The sequence below is a fragment of the Vicia villosa genome, linkage group LG5, assembly GCF_029867415.1.
Source record: "Vicia villosa cultivar HV-30 ecotype Madison, WI linkage group LG5, Vvil1.0, whole genome shotgun sequence".
NCBI lineage: Eukaryota > Viridiplantae > Streptophyta > Magnoliopsida > Fabales > Fabaceae > Vicia > Vicia villosa.
Genome location: NC_081184.1, coordinates 129,874,256 through 129,892,511, shown reverse-complemented (window position 1 = coordinate 129,892,511; position 18,256 = coordinate 129,874,256). Strand labels below are relative to the sequence as shown.

Genomic DNA, 18,256 nt, shown 5'->3' with positions numbered 1-18,256 from the left:
ATAAAGAAATAATGGAAAAAAACTAAAAAAATAGAGAAATATAATAATAAAAAAAACTTATAGAAAAATACTATTAATTTGTTAAGAAATATTCCTGAGTTATTAATTTGTTAAAAAATATTCCTAAATTGGTATTTTTTAAGCCATTCACTATAGTCCTTTTTCACATGACAAATGATATCACTATCTATTTGGTAACGGTTATTGATAAGTATCCTCTAAATTTCGCAGTAGTTTGATGAGTAAGTGTGAAGGCAAAAGCAGTTTCCAAAATAGTTGGGGCCATGCCACATTAAATTAAGTTCACCATTCACCCACATACGCGTTCCCAATCGCCATTGCCGATTCACACTCCAAAGTCCAAAGTCCATTCCCACTCACTTTTACACTATTTCTTCGCCCATTTCGTCTCCTATATATACTCCTTCATTATTGCTCCAATCTGCAAATTTCACTACTCTTATTTCTCTTTCATTCACCATCTCCAATGGCGTTTAGAAGCATCCTTGCTGTCATAACAATATTGTTAGAGATTCATATATGCTTATCGGCGGAGATTAGCCGCGCTGATTTTCCTCACGGATTTACGTTTGGCACTGCTTCTTCAGCTTTTCAGGTTAGTTTTACCGCTGGTTTATAGTTTCAGATCATTTGATTATCAAGGTTCGAATCTTAGTATTCATGCTTTCTTGTGTGATTGATTATTATCATTATTTTGTTAATTTTGTTTTTTCTAAAATAAAGGAATTTATTTTGGTAAGGGAAAGTGATGATAGTAAAGTAAATCCAATTATTGTTATGAAAATGTAAAGCAACTTTTTGAAGAAATGTTTCTCTTTATTTGCTTTTGTTCGGTGTGGATGAGTAGTGGAGAGATTGAAAAACGATGTACTGTGTATTTCTTTCTTACACACATGAAGAAACTACAAAATGGCAGCGTGAATATAGTAACCGACAAAAAACGAAATGATTCATTACGCTACACTACCTACTGGTTGGTTCTATTAACCAACAGAGTTTGTCGTTTATTCCGCCGCAGTTCTTGTTTTTTTCTCATTAATTAACATTTGGGTCATGCTAACGAGTGCCCCCGGGGCACTCTTTAAGGATACTAAATAAAGAAAATATTCTTTACAAAAGTCAATATTTCAAATTCCAATACATTTTCAATGCATTAAATACACGCATTTTAAGAAAAACTTACCACTTTAATTACTTAAAGAGTGCCCCAGGAGCACTCGTTAGCATTTCCCTTAACATTTAATCAATAATACAAGATACAAATGTCATTTATTTATAAATGAATTTTATTCTTTATTGAATTTTCATTTTGACAAAATATTATTCCGTCCCAAATCATACCAAATTATAAGTCAAGAAAAAAAACTAGAGTTGTGTCATAAGAACATATATATTGAAATATCACAATAACATTCATACTTTTTTTTTTAATATATACTCCTAAAAACATGTCTTAATATTTTCCAAAGAAATATTCCCAAATTTTTGTTATTTTAGAATGTCATTTGTTATGTTACTTAGCTCACATTCTTTTAATTTTTTTCTTATCATTAATGATTAAAGAAATCTCTTTTAATTATGTTTGTAATTAAGAAATAAAAAGATATTTTATTAAAAATGAAATAGTTTTTTATAGGCTAGGCATACTATTTATGTCCATGTTAATTTTACCTTATGCTATAATTTGAGTAGTAGTAATTAATTTCTTTGGTTAGAGTAAGAAAATAAATTTTAGGCTCATTTTTTTTTTGTAATAAAACTTATAGTATTCTAAATATGACTGCAAAAATATTTTAAAATAGTCTTTTTATTTAGGAAGCTGCTTCAATCATATTAATCTATGTCAATTTAACCTCCCAAATATTAATCATTTTCATTATGTCAATTTAACCTCCCAAATTGTTTGGTAGAGATTAACATGATCAAAATTTTTCAAATTAGACAATTTTAGGATAAAATTGATTGTAGCTTTTTTGATTAAAAAGTGATTTTCTCTATGGATAACACCTACCACTTAGTAGCTTTCTTTTAAAAGGTGAATGTTGTTTGATTTTTATGATTTTTTTTTGGTTACAAGTTTGATTTTTATGATTTTGTTCTATCTATTGTTGAACCAGTGATAGCAATTATTCATTCATATTAATTTAACTTTGTGCCTACTGTGTAGTATGAAGGAGCTGTGAAAGAAGATGGAAGGGGACCATCTATATGGGATACCTTTTCTCATACTTTTGGTAAGACACGCTTCACTGTCTTATTTGTTGCATAGTTCATTTCTACTGCTATCTCAAATGCTTCACATGCATGGTTCTTATAATATGCTACAATGATGGCTTATTATTATCTAACATTTGTAATCTGTTGCAGGCAAGGTAACAGATTTCAGCAATGCTGATGTTGCAGTGGATCACTACCATCGTTTCGAAGTAAGTCACTATTAAAGACACCCTATTCTATGTCTTGTTAATGACATTAGTATGTCTTTTAGTGCAAGTTGGGATTCCTTTTAGAAGAGCCAAAATGATTCCAAATACTTAAAATTTATTTATTTATTAATATGACTATAGTATGTCTTTGATCAAAAGCGTGTCCGGTGTCCAACAGAGACACATGTGTTTAAATTCAATTTATTTATAAATTATTACTGATGTCGACATGTTAGTGTCGTGTCTGGTGTTTGTGTCTCAGATGAAGACTAATAGTCAATTAATTAATAGGTTTTAGTGTCTTACAGTCAGTTAGACAATTAGGCTTTCTTTACTTAATTAAACTAATTTGTAATAGATACAATTTAAACTATTGCTTTAACTATAGGTCAAAAGATGTTTGATTTTGAAAATTGAATTTTTTCTGTATACAGGAAGACATACAGCTCATGAAGGACTTGGGGATGGATGCCTATAGATTTTCCATTTCGTGGTCTCGGATTTTTCCCAGTAAGCAACTTTTATATTCAATGTTAAATAACTACTTTGGAAGTTTCAGTTACTCATAACTATTATCTGAAGCCATAAATATTTCATTTGTTAGATGGATCTGGCGCGATCAATCAGGCAGGAGTTGATCATTATAATAAATTCATCAATGCATTACTAGCAAAAGGTAGCTCTCGTTATCCCTATGTAACTGTTTCATTTGATCAATTCTGTATTTTACCTTTGAACTTAAAAAAGTTCAATCTATGAGAAGATGCATGCTTCTGATTGCTTGATCATCCATTACATTTGTAGGAATTGAACCTTATGTGACACTCTACCACTGGGACCTACCTCAAGCCTTGGATAACAAGTATAAGGGATGGCTCAGCACTGAAATCATGTACAAGAAATGTTACAAATTATTCGTATGATTTTTCAGTTTACGGGAAAAAATGCTTATATGATTCATGTCATGTGTACTGCAGAAAGGACTTCGCAACTTTTGCTGAGACATGCTTTCAGAAATTCGGAGACAGGGTGAAGCATTGGATCACATTTAATGAGCCTCATACATTTACTACACAAGGATATGATGTCGGTTTGCAAGCACCTGGACGGTGCTCTATTCTCTTTCATCTGTTTTGTAAAGCAGGAAACTCTTCTACTGAACCTTACATTGTTGCCCACAATGTCTTGCTTACTCATGCAACAGTAGCAGATATTTATAAGAAAAAGTATAAGGTAAAAAGATATAGATTTTTCGAGTACTTAAATTCAGATAGAAATGAATTTTATTGTGGTGGTTATAAAGTTTCCATCCTTTTAAAAATGCAAAAGAATGACTCATAAGTCCAACTAGGAATATCCTTTCTGAAAACTTAAACTTGAAATTCATATAAAATTGTTGATTATATGCCACTTGGGATATAAGCTGCTACTTATAACTCGGTTATTCGACAGAATATTCAAGGTGGATCACTTGGAGTAGCTTTTGATGTCATTTGGTATGAGCCGGAGTCAAACACTAAAGAAGACATTGAAGCAGCTCAGAGAGCTCAAGATTTTCAGCTAGGCTGGTAAGTTATCATTCACATATAGTACATCATAGATTGAAAATCATTGATATAAAGACTAATTATGCTTTGCTTACATTTGAAATTAAGGCTTAAGAAAGTGATAATAACTCAATCTGATTGTTAAATGTCTTAATGATATAGGTTTCTTGATCCTTTGATGTTTGGAGATTATCCAAGTTCAATGAGAACCAGAGTAGGAAACAGGCTGCCCAAATTTTCTCCATCTGAGGCTGCTCTTGTTAAGGGTTCCTTAGATTTTATAGGAATCAACCATTACACCACATTTTTTGCAAGAAACAATTCTACTCATGTAATCGGAACTTTGCTCAATGATGCTATTGCAGACTCCGGTACCATTACCCTCCGTAAGTTTCATACCAAACATTATCCAACAATCATTACCTTTGTCAGAGTGCTTTACAGTTTTTCTGTTTCCCCATAGCCACTAAGTTATCACTTCCTTTCCCTTCCTTTCTTTTTTCAGCATTCAACGGCACTAAAGCTATCGCAGAAAGGGTAAGTTATATGATATACCTCAATTGAAATTCAGTCAATGGCGCAGTTTCACTAATCTATATACATTCTGACTTGCAGGCAAATTCAATATGGTTATATATTGTGCCACAAAGTATGAGAACCTTAATGAACTACATCAAACAAAAATACGGGAATCCTCCTGTCTATATCACAGAAAGTGGTAATCTTCAAACTCTTATAATGTCACAAAACTCTAGCTTCCATTTATAAAATGATTTCAAAATGAAACATTAAAAGCATGTAAAACAGAATAAAAGTTACTAGCTAAATCTTCTTGCACATGATTTTCACAGGAATGGATGATCCAAATAGTGTATTTATCTCCCTTAAAGACGCGTTGAAGGACGAGAAACGGATTCGATATTACAGTGGCTATTTATCTTATCTAAAGACAGCTATCAAGTATGTAATAATAGTTGTTCTTACCTTATAGTCCATTACATTCCATGACCGATTTTCGAAGTTAATTAATGAAGTATTGATTTGTCTAATTGCAGAGACGACGGTTGCAATGTGAAAGGATATTTTGCTTGGTCATTGTTGGATAATTGGGAGTGGGTAGCTGGATATTCTTCAAGATTTGGTCTGTATTTTGTTGACTACAAAGACAACTTGAAGAGATATCCAAAACAATCTGTACAATGGTTCCAGAACTTTCTCAAACCAAAACCAGCTAAATAGTTGTGTACATATATAAGATTGTATTTCCAATAGTAGTGTTTTTATACTCATTTGGTTTGAAGTGAGGTGTGTTAATTTGATTATAAGATTTTAGAGTTTGAACATCTTATAAATTGATAAAATTTATTTTGTTACAAAGTTACTTCTTCATACTTGCATTGGACACTTTTTTTTCTTCTTACCAAAGTAGTATAGTTTGGTTAAATTAAGTAATATTCTAGTGTAGTGGAATAAATTGCCTAGATCTGCTAATTTATTTTATTATATGCCAGAATTTACATTCTTCATTTTGGCTATTGTTTAATATGTCTGCATGTAGATATGTACAGTTGAATAATTTAACTTGCGAATGTCCTTTGAATTTAATATTCTTTAATGATTTTTATAATTGAAAGCTACATGTGTTGAAAAAGAATTATAAGAGTAGTGTCAGAAAGTTTCGTATTGATTATGAATATGGAGAATTGAGCACTTATAAGTGGGAGAAACCACTCACCTATCACCTTAAGGTTTTGGATGAATATGTGAAATGTCTCTCACAAAAGTGTCTTGCTCTTAAAGATAGTCTTGAAGTGTAAAAATGTCTTGATTCCCGAATTGCGCCACATTGTATCACGAGATGTAGTCTTCAAATATAAAAATGCTCCTCGCTTGACCCCCGAAATAAAGACACTTTGAGAAAAAAAAAAGGTTGGAAGAAAAAATGGCAAACAAAGGTTAAAACTTAAATTGATTTCTCTGTTGTCAACTTTTTCCCACATTCACGCAGTCAAGATAATAGTGACATTTACACCTTGATCAGGCAATTAAAAAAATAGTTTTGATTTGTTCAAAATTATCAACTTTAAATAAAAGTTTTCTGATCTTGATCAACAGTGTGATACACTTGAATGCGTGAATGTGTAAAACCACGACGCTCTATCATCTGAGTTAGATGGAGTTCTTATTTTAAAACTATTTTGTTTAATATTAATATCGTGTTGAATAGTTTAAAAATATATATTATGAGTTTAGTTTTTTTATTAATAATTAGATAAATTCATCACCTTTCCTTGTTTTGAATAAAAAAAAAGAATGAGGTAATTGGAAATTTTAATGGAATTTAAAATTCAAAGCAATTAAAATGATTCAATTGAAATCCATTCATTTTTAAATTATTTTGTTTGGATGGAGTATTAAGATAATTCATTGTTAGATTTTTGAGATCATTTTTTATAAAATTTAAATTTTTTGGACCAAATTAATAAATTGAAAAGTAGGGACCAATTTACAATTTTTAAAAATTTTAAGGACCAAATTGTAAAGTTCAAAAATAATTAAGGATCGACTTGCAATTTTTTTTGAAAATTTGGGGTCAATTTTGTAATTTTGGAAAATATGAGGACCAATTTGTAAAATTTGAAGAAATAATAGTAACAAATACATTCTATGAAGTATGAGAGGAATTTCAATTTCTTTGGTTTTTGATGTCATTTCTAAATGATTAAATTTAACTTAGATAAAATACTCCATAAATTTCCATCATTTTAACAATTCTTCATTTTTGTATTCAAACAATAAATTTCGTGTAACTCATTTTAAATTCCCTCAAAACATTACATTACCTCATTAAAATGCTCCATCCAAACATACTCAAAGTATTTAAATCCGATGACAAGAAATCTCTAATCGTGGGTTTGAAATAAGCCACGCATGTAAAGAAGAATGAATTTATTTAATTACATTTTTTTACTAGGAAGAAATTTAAAAGTATAAGACTACTCATCATGTGTGAATACCTTAAAAAACAGTTTTTATTGAATAATTTAAGTCACCTTTTAGATTTAGTCTTTTGAAAGTTTTTTTTTTTTAATTATGGTTATGTAAGTTAAATTAGGGTTAATATTCAATTTGTCCTTGCTATTTGTATTGAATCCGGAGAAAAAAACTATAAAATAATATAGATTTTCTTTATCATATGAACATTTCTTAGTTTTTATTCATCATTAGAAATATTCAACATTTTTTATGACGTGACATTGACACTTTGATTTTTTTTATATGTTTCATTTTATGTATTAGTCATGGGTCACTAATTGAAACATGGCATTGACACCGTGACGTTGACACTTTAATTGAAATATGCAAATGATTGAGAAGATGTCCATGATATTTGCAAGGTTTTGAAGGTTTTTACTAATGTTACATCAATTATTAATGGCACCTCTTACCCTACTACTAATTTGTTTTTGGTTGAGCTTTACAGGGTGAAGATTCTACTCGATAAACATTCAAGCATTTCAAATAATCCTCAACTGCAAGCGCTTGCTAATGAAATGAAGTTGAAATATGACAAGTATTGGTCAGAGTCTAATATATTGATTTCTATTGGTGCAGTTCTTGATCCAAGGTATGTACAACTTATAAGTAGATAGTTAATTAAGTTGTCATTGCGTTGTACATTAGGTAGCTACTTAACTTTAGTTCTTGAAATATATCTTGAGGAGTCTCCCTTGAAAGTTTCCTCTAAATCTAAGTTTGATGTTTTAGCATGGTGGATGGGGAATGAAGTCAAGTATCCTGTTCTTAGTAAATTGGCAAAGGATATCCTAGTTGTTCCAGTTACAACTGTTGCTTCAAAAGAAACTTTTAGTGCTGATAAAAGGGTTATTGATTCGAAACGATCTTCTATGAAAACTAAGACAGGTGAAATGGTACTTTGTGGGGGTGATTGGGGGAAGGAGAAGTATGGAATTAGAGAGGGCTGCACTATTAGTATTGTAAGTAACTTTTGCTTATGGTCTTTTTTTTATAAGCAAAAGAATATATTAGAAAGCACTAGGGGTGCTTAACCCAAACAATTACAAAAGGAGATAAAAAAGAAAAAGGGTAACAAAACAACCCCATTCGGGTGCAACCGGCCAATAAGAGAAAAAACCAAAACTCACCTAAGAAAAGGTCTCGGATCGACACACCAATCCGGCCACGATATATTACTATTCCCCTTAAAGAACGCCATAAACCAATCTCAAGCAATACTTTTAATTAACCTCATCCCATCAAAAGTAGACAAATTTAAATCATTGAAAATGATTTCAGTTCTACACTTTCAAATCACCCAACAAAAAATCAAACCAAAAAACCAACCAACATCCAAGCGGAAAGATAGCTTACAAGAGATATCCAAACCAACAATTGAATATTTATATGGCTTATGCTTTTACATTTGTAATGCTTATGAAGTTATCATTTTACTTTTGTCGCTTGAAGAACCACAAGATGAACCTTTAACATATCATTTTGGTGAGGATCCGACTGTCGTTTCTTCGACAACACCAACTTGAAGATATATAATTGCAATGCCAATGATAAGATTGTTCTGAGGCATCATTAACAAATGTAATGATATTTTGTGTTTTTTTAAAACATAAGTTTTATAACTTATGTTTGAACAAGGTTTAATCTTTTACATTAACTTCTCTTTGAACATGTGATGTGATTATGTGAATGGTATTTAAAATGTAATGTCAAATGCCAATGAGAATCTGGAAATTTAACGTAATGGCAATTTATTGTGAATTTTGAAATTAAATATTTTATTTTATTTTTCCTCTTTAATTCAGGTGGTCTGGATACCCGGACCGAAAAATTATTGGTCCGGTCTCGGTTCTCCATTAACAAATCATCCATTATCCGATCCGGTCTCGGTTTACTCGAACATACCAGATTGGTTTCTGTCCAAAAAATTAACCAACAATGTTCTGGTCCGGTCCCGATTTACCCAGTTAGGGTTTCGGTCCAACTCTAGTCATGGCATCCATCTGAACGAAGATTGTTTACACATGTGACCAATGATAACTCTACTAGTGAGGACCAGTACAGTCACGCTAGAATTCTCTTTTCAGATATGTACATTTGTTCTTCTTGCGCTCTTCCTCCTCATATAATAATTCTAACCACCTTACATTAAATCTCATCATAGACAATTTGATGAGATTGCTTAGGATTGATATAGCCTCTTAATGGTAATTGGAATAAGGTTTGATTGTTCTAAATCCCAGACTATGATATCCTCTATCAGTCATAAATGTGTTCCCAATCATATCTCAATAAGATATTGACATGTGTCATACTTAGGCTGACATAACCAATTTGACCTATTAGCTATTTCAACATAGTCCTATTCTTTTGGGTGGATTATTAATTGAGGTGAACTCCATTAAATTTGAATTGAATCCTGCCCATTTCAGAATCTAGTGCAAGAGATCCATCATGTGCACATTTATATGGAAGTTATATTTTTTCCATTACGCCTCATTCCATCCTACTATTAGATTTGATGTGTGTACCAATTGATAAACTTGCTTTTGTAAGGAGCAAGGCCTTGAAGTAGGGATTAAGATGTTTTTAATTCCTTCCTCTATATTCCTTATCTTATGAAATAGAACTCATGTGGAGCTCAATCAATTTATAAGATTATGTCAAACAAATCAACAAATGTAAGTTATGTATGTTTAATTTAAAGTTCAAAAGATTATGGGACGGTGAGAATGTGGCACTAGTCACAACTACTCAGTAGAAAGAACTATACATGTTAAAATGAAAAACAAAAGTTGAAATTCTTTGTCAAGAAAACGATTGGAGATTGCGACACTTTAAAATCACAAGCAAGCAAGTTGTCAATTTATAAGTCATAGTTTCAGTTTTGGATGCTTCATTTTTGGCATACCATATATAGTACTACTACTACTTCTTCCACTCTCCAAAAAACCTAATCAAATCTTGGCCGTTGAAATAATCTCCCAATTATTCTCACACGAGTACACGTGCACCTATCACACATTTTTTCATTTTTCATTTATTTTCCTAATTAATTTATTATTACTTGTTGCTTTCATGCATGGAATTCTCCTCCAACACACACAAATGAAAGAAAGAGTCATTCTTAATCTTATGCTTTTATTACCTCTCTTAATATTACTTCAACTCTTGAACCCACCTCATTAATTTTCTTACAACCCCATTAATTTTATTTAATCAAAATTTAATTTTTGTTCATTCTATTGTGAAACGGAAATGAAGGGGTCTCTCCCCTTTTTGTGGGTCGGATCTTGTACTTATACAACTGTCACATCTTCACCTTCATCATGATCATGAAATAATGCACATTTCATGTTTGTGATATTGTTTCTTACTGGTTTTGGTTTTGTTTTTGTTTACATATATATATATTTAGATCAGATTCATATATATATAATTCAGTGTTGTGGTGGGTGAATCAATGGAGGAGAAGCAGAGGAAGTTTGTTTGTAAGTATTGTTTCAAGAGATATCCTTGTGGAAAGTCTCTTGGTGGTCATATAAGAACACATATGAGTGAGCAAAGAACTCACAATGCTGCTGCTGCCGCTGTTGCTGCTGCTGCTGTTGCTGATGCTCGTGTTTTCAAGGTAGATCATGCTGTTAGGAACAAGAGAGATTCGTCGTGTTCCGAAGGTGTTGGTGCTGATGGAAACAATAGTTATGGTCTTAGAGAGAATCCGAGGAAAACAATGAGGTTTGTGCATTCGAATCATCATCGTGATCGTGATCGTCGTCATGATGCTGCTGCTGCTGCTGCGGATATGGAGCATGAAATGATCAAATTCTGTAAAGAATGTGGGAAGGGATTTCCTTCGTCGAAAGCTCTTTGTGGTCATATGGCTTCTCATTCTGAGAAAGAGAAAAAGATCAATAGATTTGATCAAGTTATGGAGGATAGTCAATCTGATGATGATACTGATGATGCTTGTGCTGTTGCTGAAACAATGAATCTGAGGAAATCAAAAAGAAGAATTAGGTTCAAGTCTCTTACTCTTTCGAATCAGAATCAAAATCTAATTCAAAATCAACCTTCTTCTTGTTCTGTTGATGGTTCTTCATCTATGTCAGAGATGGAACAAGAACAACAACAAGAGGTTGCTATGTGTTTGATGCTTTTGTCTAGAGATTTTTTTAGTCATAAGGGTCGTTTTGTTTCTGAATCTTCTGATAATAATAGCGCGGTTGTTTTAGAGACGAAATCGTACATTTCTGATAAAAAGATTGTTATTAGAAATTGTAACAAATTTGTCTCTAGTAATGATGATCATCATGAAGCTGCCGAGAAGAAGCTGAAGCTGAAGTCTGTTGGGATTGGTGTTTCGAATAAATCGGATTCGAGAGATTTCAGATATGCTTCCAAGATCAAAATTGTAGATTCAAAAGCTTCAAACTTTGAATTCAAGAGGCCGAAAGTGGAAGAAGATAAATCTGGATTCGCGGATTGCAAAAGCAAATACAATGTAGCAACAACTGGGTTTAAGAAACCAGGGATGATGAATAAGGATTTGGATCATGATTCGAGAAAGAAACCGAACTATGAAGGATTTGGTTTCAACAACGGCAACAAGAATGAAGAAATCAATGAAGATGTTAGAAACAGTTTGAAATACGAGTTTTATGGTAGCGAAAAGGACGATGATTCTTCGTATGTTTCAACAACAGATGAAGAGAGTGATGAAGAAATCAGTTCCGAAAGTGATTCATTCCTTGCTGCAAAATCTCATAACAGCAAAAAGAAATCAAGTAACAAAGCTAAGAAGAAGTTGAAGTCAAAGAAAAGCAAGGAATATGAGTGTCCAATTTGCTACAAAATTTTCAGGTCAGGACAAGCATTAGGAGGACATAAAAGATCACATTTTGTTGGAGGATCTGAAGAGAACACTACTTTTGTCATCAAACAAAATGCTGCTGCTCCTTGTTTGATTGATCTCAATCTACCTGCTCCTGTTGATGAATAAACAAAATGACCAAATGGGTTATCTTTGATTTTACTTTTACATCATTTTTTTTTCAAGCTTCTTCTATTAAGGTACCTTAATGAATATCTTGAATTTTAAGAATGTTTTTTTTTGTCATTATTCCATATGATGATAGCAAACTGTTCAGGATTTGAATCCTGATGTTGACGTTCAACCTAACAATATCGATTTTTTCTCAGTTGAGTTAGGATTTAGGACTTGTTGTTTCATGTTAATGATGGAACATGACAATTTCATAGTCTTGAAAAATTTGTTTCACCATTGATTGATTGAATCAATATTCTAAATAATTGTGAGTTGAGGTAGTTGTAAGGTTGCCTAGGATTAAGGTAGGAGAAGCATATAATTGCAGCATGTGTACGTGTTATACACGTAGTTCTAATAGTAGAAGAATTTGTATACTTTTTCTCTTCATGCCAATTACTATATGTGGTGTGGTGTTGCTTATTCAATTCATTTACGTTGGAGTGTATGAGAGGACCACAAAGGTATCATACTGCCTTCTGATCTATCATGTGGGCTCAACAAACAAATTTGGGGCACTCGAGAATCAAATTAACTCGCATATGAACAAAATTGTATGGTATGTATGTGTGGAATTATTACAATGAGATAATGCCGGTTCATTGGACCGCCTAATCTAGTCCGGGGTCGAACCGTATTCTTCTTTACCAAGTTCAGTGTCAATCATTACTGGACCAATTAACAATTAGTGATTGTGTGCAATTTTGTCTGGTTCTATAAATCTGAATTTGTGGGTGAATTGAAACACGAGTAAATGGTAATTAAGTGCAATAAGTTGGTGAAGAATTAAGTGGATTAGTGGGATCATGCTTAGTGATGAGGGAACAATTGTTGTCTCTATTACACATAAAGTAAATTGCTAAGCATCAACTTTTCTGCCTCAGTGTGACAAAAAATATGAACAGTATTTATCTAGATTGCTCTGGCCGGCAGAATCACAAATTGTTTTGATCAAGTGGCAGGAAAACATAAAATACTAGGAACTGTAGTTTGTTTGGGATGAAAGAGTTTATTCAAGTTGTTCAGGAAGCTAAAATTTAATAGGTGAGGAAGTGAAATTTCATAACTTTGAAAGTGTGCTCTAGTAATTAAATGTTTCTGTACAACTATCAACTGAACTAAGTGGCTGGAACCCGCACCTATGTAACTTGATGTTTCTTCACAACTATCAACTAAGGTAACATAACAGGGCTATTTATTCTCTTTCTTAAAGTATGTTATCTATCATGTTGTTTTTTCTTGTTTGATCATGCAAATTGAATTAGATAAAATAAAGTCGAGCTAAGGTCGTCTTTTAGGGTGGGGTAGGTGAACTACTGCACAAATCTAAAATTTATCATAGTTAAACTATCCTAAATTATTTGTCACAATTAAATCGGGGTTAAATATGACCTTTATTTATTTTATCATATTTAAATTACTGTTAATCTACATAGAAATTCCAAAAACTTGAGATCGGTTAATGCAAGACAATTTTGTGAGCTCGTCTAATGTTGAAATATTCAGCTAAACTTTTGTAATTTTGTCACCTTTTTAAGAAATAATTAAAAAATTTCCTAAATTCATAACAAGGTATGTAGTACTAGTATTAAGTTATTATTGACTTTATAATTGAAATGTTGAAAGGAATAGTAGTCACTATTTGTCTGCAATAGAATTTCTGTTAAACTGTGTACAGGCCATGATGTCTGGCTTAATAAGAATAAGATCATTGATTCTTTCTAGAGTGGGCTCAATAAAAGATGTGAAAAAAGGGTAAGAGGAGGTTGAATAATTGCTAGGGGTGAGAAGTGTACATGGGATGTTATTTTTTAAAACTTTTCTTTATGAGATATTTAAAACATCTATAACAATGGAAATCACTACATTATTAGATGTTTGGGTCTCCATGTTTTTATAAGAAGAGCCATGAAGAAGATAAACAAATATATGATGAATTTTGAGGTATTAATATTTACTCTCTATTTATATGATCATGAGACGTTCTATGTATATAGTTATTAGTATTAAATTATCCTCCATAGATATTATTTACTTTGAGTTTTATCTACCAAGATAGTATATTGATAATATTAATTTATGTGGAAAAAAAAGAGTAATAAATGCATAAAAAATTGAAGAAATTTTAAAGGAAATTTCTTTACCCACCTCCCTACTTTCTTGGTCACCCCTGATGAAATCCTCAAAATACCCCTTGTTTCGGAAATGCATTTCCGAAGTCACTTATTTTATGAGAAAAAAGGTGGTTTCGGAAATGTACTTCCGAAAACGTGTTTTTTTTTTATGAAAAACACTGATTTCGGAAATGTACATTCGAAATATTGTTTTTTTCTAGAAAATAGGTGAATTCGGAAGTACATCTCCGAATTCACGCCCCCTTTGAAGAATTCGGAAATGTACTTCCAAAATAAGGTCAGGTACAGAAGAAAAATAACAAACAACAACGATTCAATTTATTTAACGGATGAAGATTACATCGATCACATTACATAAGATTAAAGTTACATATTGTTAAACACGGGTAGGTGAGGATGAGTCAACATTTTGATAACGTCGGCCCCCGATCTTTGAAGTTTCGCATCCAACTCAATCGGACCCTTCGAAGAAAATCGGTCGAAAGTTGTCCACAAAACCGCTAAATCTTCGTCGTTCTTGACCTCGAATGGTGTGAACTCAACGTCTCCATCGTCGTTAAGCGATGGCGAGCGGTACTCAAGCTTGACAACCTTCCGATTTTCCGGATATTGCAATAGCGTGTTGAGCGACGTTATCAAGTCTGCAAACGGCGTGTCGCGCGAGAAGCGGAATTTGAACGGCACCGGGTAGCCACTGGTGAAGTAGACGAATGCTAGGTGGGAGTAGGTTTGTGTCATTTGTGTTTTGTGGTGTGAAGATGATGAAGAAGAGAGTGTTGTATTTATAGACTTATTGGAGTAATAATGGCCCAACAAACCTTATCCTGCATTCAGTGGAAGTTTCGGAAATGAACTTCCGAAATTGGTCTGATAACATGTATAATTCGGAAATGAACTTCCGAATTATGCAGAAACAGAGGTGAATTTCAAATTTTAAGACTTGCATTCTGTTTTGGGTTAACAATACCAAATGCATACAAAATAGGCATAAAAATGGCAATGACAACATAAAACATACTTATATTATATATGTATTGAATCGGTCCGATTTTACATGGTAAACGACAATACATACAAAAAAGGACACGCACCGGTCATTACAAACAAAAAACGGCCCGGTAAAAACAAAAATTCGCCGAACCAATCGGTGGCGCTTAAATCTAAAATCGGTATGTTCTTCGACCACTCTCTATTTTCCTCACGCTCTTGCCTCATCATTTCTTCAAACTCCGCCATTCTTAAAACGAAAGGATCCGGCCAAGTCTCCGCCTCATTTGAATGATATGCCTTCCATTGACAAGAAGTAGCCGGTATAGGATACCCCAGTTTCAAAAAAACTTGCACGAAGTGGTGCGATCTTAGATACCCGATACATATGATGCGGCTCGACGCGTCTAATGGCGGTCGGTTATGAAGTGGAAAGAATGTCTCACATAGTCCAAATCTCGTCAAATCGACACACACCCGATCGTATGCACTTGCTATTAGATGGCCCATATCGGGGAATGACATCCACTTCAAAACCGGGGCGATACCGCTAAGTGATCGAACAAGTGAGTCATGAAGTTTCTCAAAGTATTCTTGATTTTCATATAGTCGGGCGTAGATGTCCCGATGCAAAGTCAACTCCGAAATAAGTTCCCGTCGAATTAGAGTTTGATTTTCTCCTCCTTTTCTAAGCAAAGCCACAACGGCCCGATATCCACAATTGTCGTTGCCTCAAACATCAACTATGTTATCAATATATTTGTGCATAAAAAGCGGCATCTCATCAATGTAGATCATGGGAGATTTTTTGATCGGAGGTGTGCGAGGCGGCTTTGAAATACGCGCTCCTTTGTTACCACTACACTTGGACTTTGGTGTCGGTGAATCCGGGAACAATGCATCAACATGTTCAAAGTAGGAAGGAGATCGTTTTGTTGAAGTGTCTTCTTGTGTATTTTTTGGCTTTTTCGGAGCACCTTTCATTTTAACCGGTTGAGATGGCGGTTTCAAATCGGTGGTCTCCAGAAATGCAATTTTTCGTAATTGTTCTTTTATGTGCATTTTCATTGTGTCATCCGCTTTAGCAAACTTATCCATTATCACTTACAACTCGTCGGAGATGGTGATTTTGGAATCATTTTCTTTCGGCGGGTCAAAATCATCAAAATGGAGCTTATTCCAATGGTCGATTACCTCATTCATGCGTATCGGTGAATTCAACTTCATTTTTTTAGAAAGTATACAAGCACATGGAAGGTCGTATGTTTTTCTAATTGTGCACCCGCATTTAGAACTATCCGGACACGTTGTCTCCGCCCGCTTCGCTTCATGAAACATAAAATTCAAGCCCGAATGGGATATGTTGTAAATCAATTGCGAGAATAGATTTTGGCCCTTAAATCGGTGTTCCATAACCGTCTTGCTCCGACCGAAAGATGTTTGAATTTTATTGTGTTGATTTTCGAGCATTTAGTTCACGGTGTCCCATCCCCGACACAAATCCCCCTTGCTATCACCCAACTATCTCTTCAACACCGCATGTGCGAATTCAACTCGGTTAGTCGTAGTGCAACCAAGATGTCTTACTCGATCCGTCCAAGCACAAACAATTTTTTCTTTTACTTTGTCAAGGATAGTGGATTCGACACAATGACAAAAAGTCTTAATGGAAACGCACAAAGAACTAAAGTGTACCAATTTCTAGGTATACAACTCTTCGGAGTGTGCATCTAAAATCTCCTCCATGCGGCCATAATCCTATCCACCACAACATCGGCTTTGATAACTTTACCGTTTTCATCCGGCCTATCTTTTGTGCCAACTGCGGGTTTGAGCTTACTTCTCACGTTGCACGTTATGTGATACCGGCAAAGTAATGCGGTCGATGTCAGGAAGACGGTATCGACCGCATTCATCAAAGCATTGTCCCGGTCGGTAACAATGACATTTGGCATAGCCTTTTGATCAACCAACAAAGACTTGCATATTCTCAAAGCCCATGTAAAGTTATCCTCTTTTTCACATTCTAAAAAAGCAAATCCGACCGAATATGTCTTGTCCGTCGAGGTCACACCGACAATCTCTAGAAGAGGAAGCCTATACTTGTTGGTCTTGTACGTCGAATCCATCATAAGAACGGTTGGAAATGTGTTGAACAATTTGATACTTTCGGGATGAGTCCAAAAAATGCCACGCACCGTAACTTTGTCCTCGGACGTTAGGAAGCTTGACACGTATTGGTTATCGCCTAATAGTTTCAAAAATTGTTGCATTTCCGACCGATGGCCCATTTTCAAGACTTTAAGGTTGTGCCGTTCATTGTAAACTTGCTTGATATTTGAAACGCTGTCCGGTTTTTTTCGCTTCAAATCGGCAAGTATGTTTCTCGGCGCCACTTTGACTATCGATAAATCCGAAATAACATTCTTCTCTTCGCGGGACAAACGACACGCCATTGGATGCCCGTGTAACTTGGCATCCAATGCATGATTATGAATTCCACAAATGATGCTTAAACGCCACAAATCATCAACCCTCTGAGTCACGCGCAACTTAAACGGACACCCACACTTTCTCGATCCCGTGTCTTCGTGTTTTAACACCTGGTTTGTTGGTGCATAACTCCCACCCCTCTCGCAATTCAAAACGACAAAAGCTTTATGTCTACTATTTCCATTGGTGCATAACACCAAGTTTACTAGCTTCGCTACGAACCCAATCAAGCGATTATTCACAACAAGCGAAGCTCCGATTAGTTGTAAAATGTTGTCGTACATCTACCGCATCAATCATGGATTTAACGTCGCTAACCGGGTCGTTATTAACGTTGACATCTTCCGGAACTACTATGTCATCATCGACAATGTTGTCCGAATGCACCATACCTAACATATGCAAAAATTAGCAAAATTGGCCAAAACTGTTTTTTTTTTTACTGCCAGGGATGATTTCGGAAGTACATTTCTGAAATTTGTTAGGTAACTTAATTCGGAAATGCACTTTCGAACCATCACAGTTTCCATCACAAATTTCATCAATCAATGTAGTGAAATAGGG

The 18,256-nt window shown here is 33.9% G+C and overlaps 2 protein-coding genes across 2 annotated transcripts; both read left to right on the top strand.

Moving 5' to 3' along the window:
- Positions 1 to 194: 194 nt before the first annotated feature.
- LOC131602479 (beta-glucosidase 40-like) lies at positions 195 to 5,371 on the top strand. Its single transcript, XM_058874604.1, has 13 exons — positions 195 to 616; positions 2,189 to 2,255; positions 2,389 to 2,447; positions 2,882 to 2,957; positions 3,052 to 3,123; positions 3,252 to 3,339; positions 3,425 to 3,680; positions 3,900 to 4,015; positions 4,157 to 4,380; positions 4,500 to 4,531; positions 4,610 to 4,712; positions 4,846 to 4,954; positions 5,050 to 5,371. Exons 1-13 carry the CDS (start codon positions 488 to 490, stop codon positions 5,231 to 5,233), a joined length of 1,515 nt encoding a protein of 504 aa, XP_058730587.1. The 5' UTR covers positions 195 to 487; the 3' UTR covers positions 5,234 to 5,371.
- A 4,758-nt stretch (positions 5,372 to 10,129) lies between these two features.
- LOC131602478 (uncharacterized) lies at positions 10,130 to 13,765 on the top strand. The gene has a single exon (XM_058874603.1). The coding sequence runs from the start codon at positions 10,494 to 10,496 to the stop codon at positions 12,030 to 12,032; it is 1,539 nt and encodes a 512-aa protein (XP_058730586.1). The 5' UTR covers positions 10,130 to 10,493; the 3' UTR covers positions 12,033 to 13,765.
- The last annotated feature ends 4,491 nt before the right edge of the window (positions 13,766 to 18,256 follow it).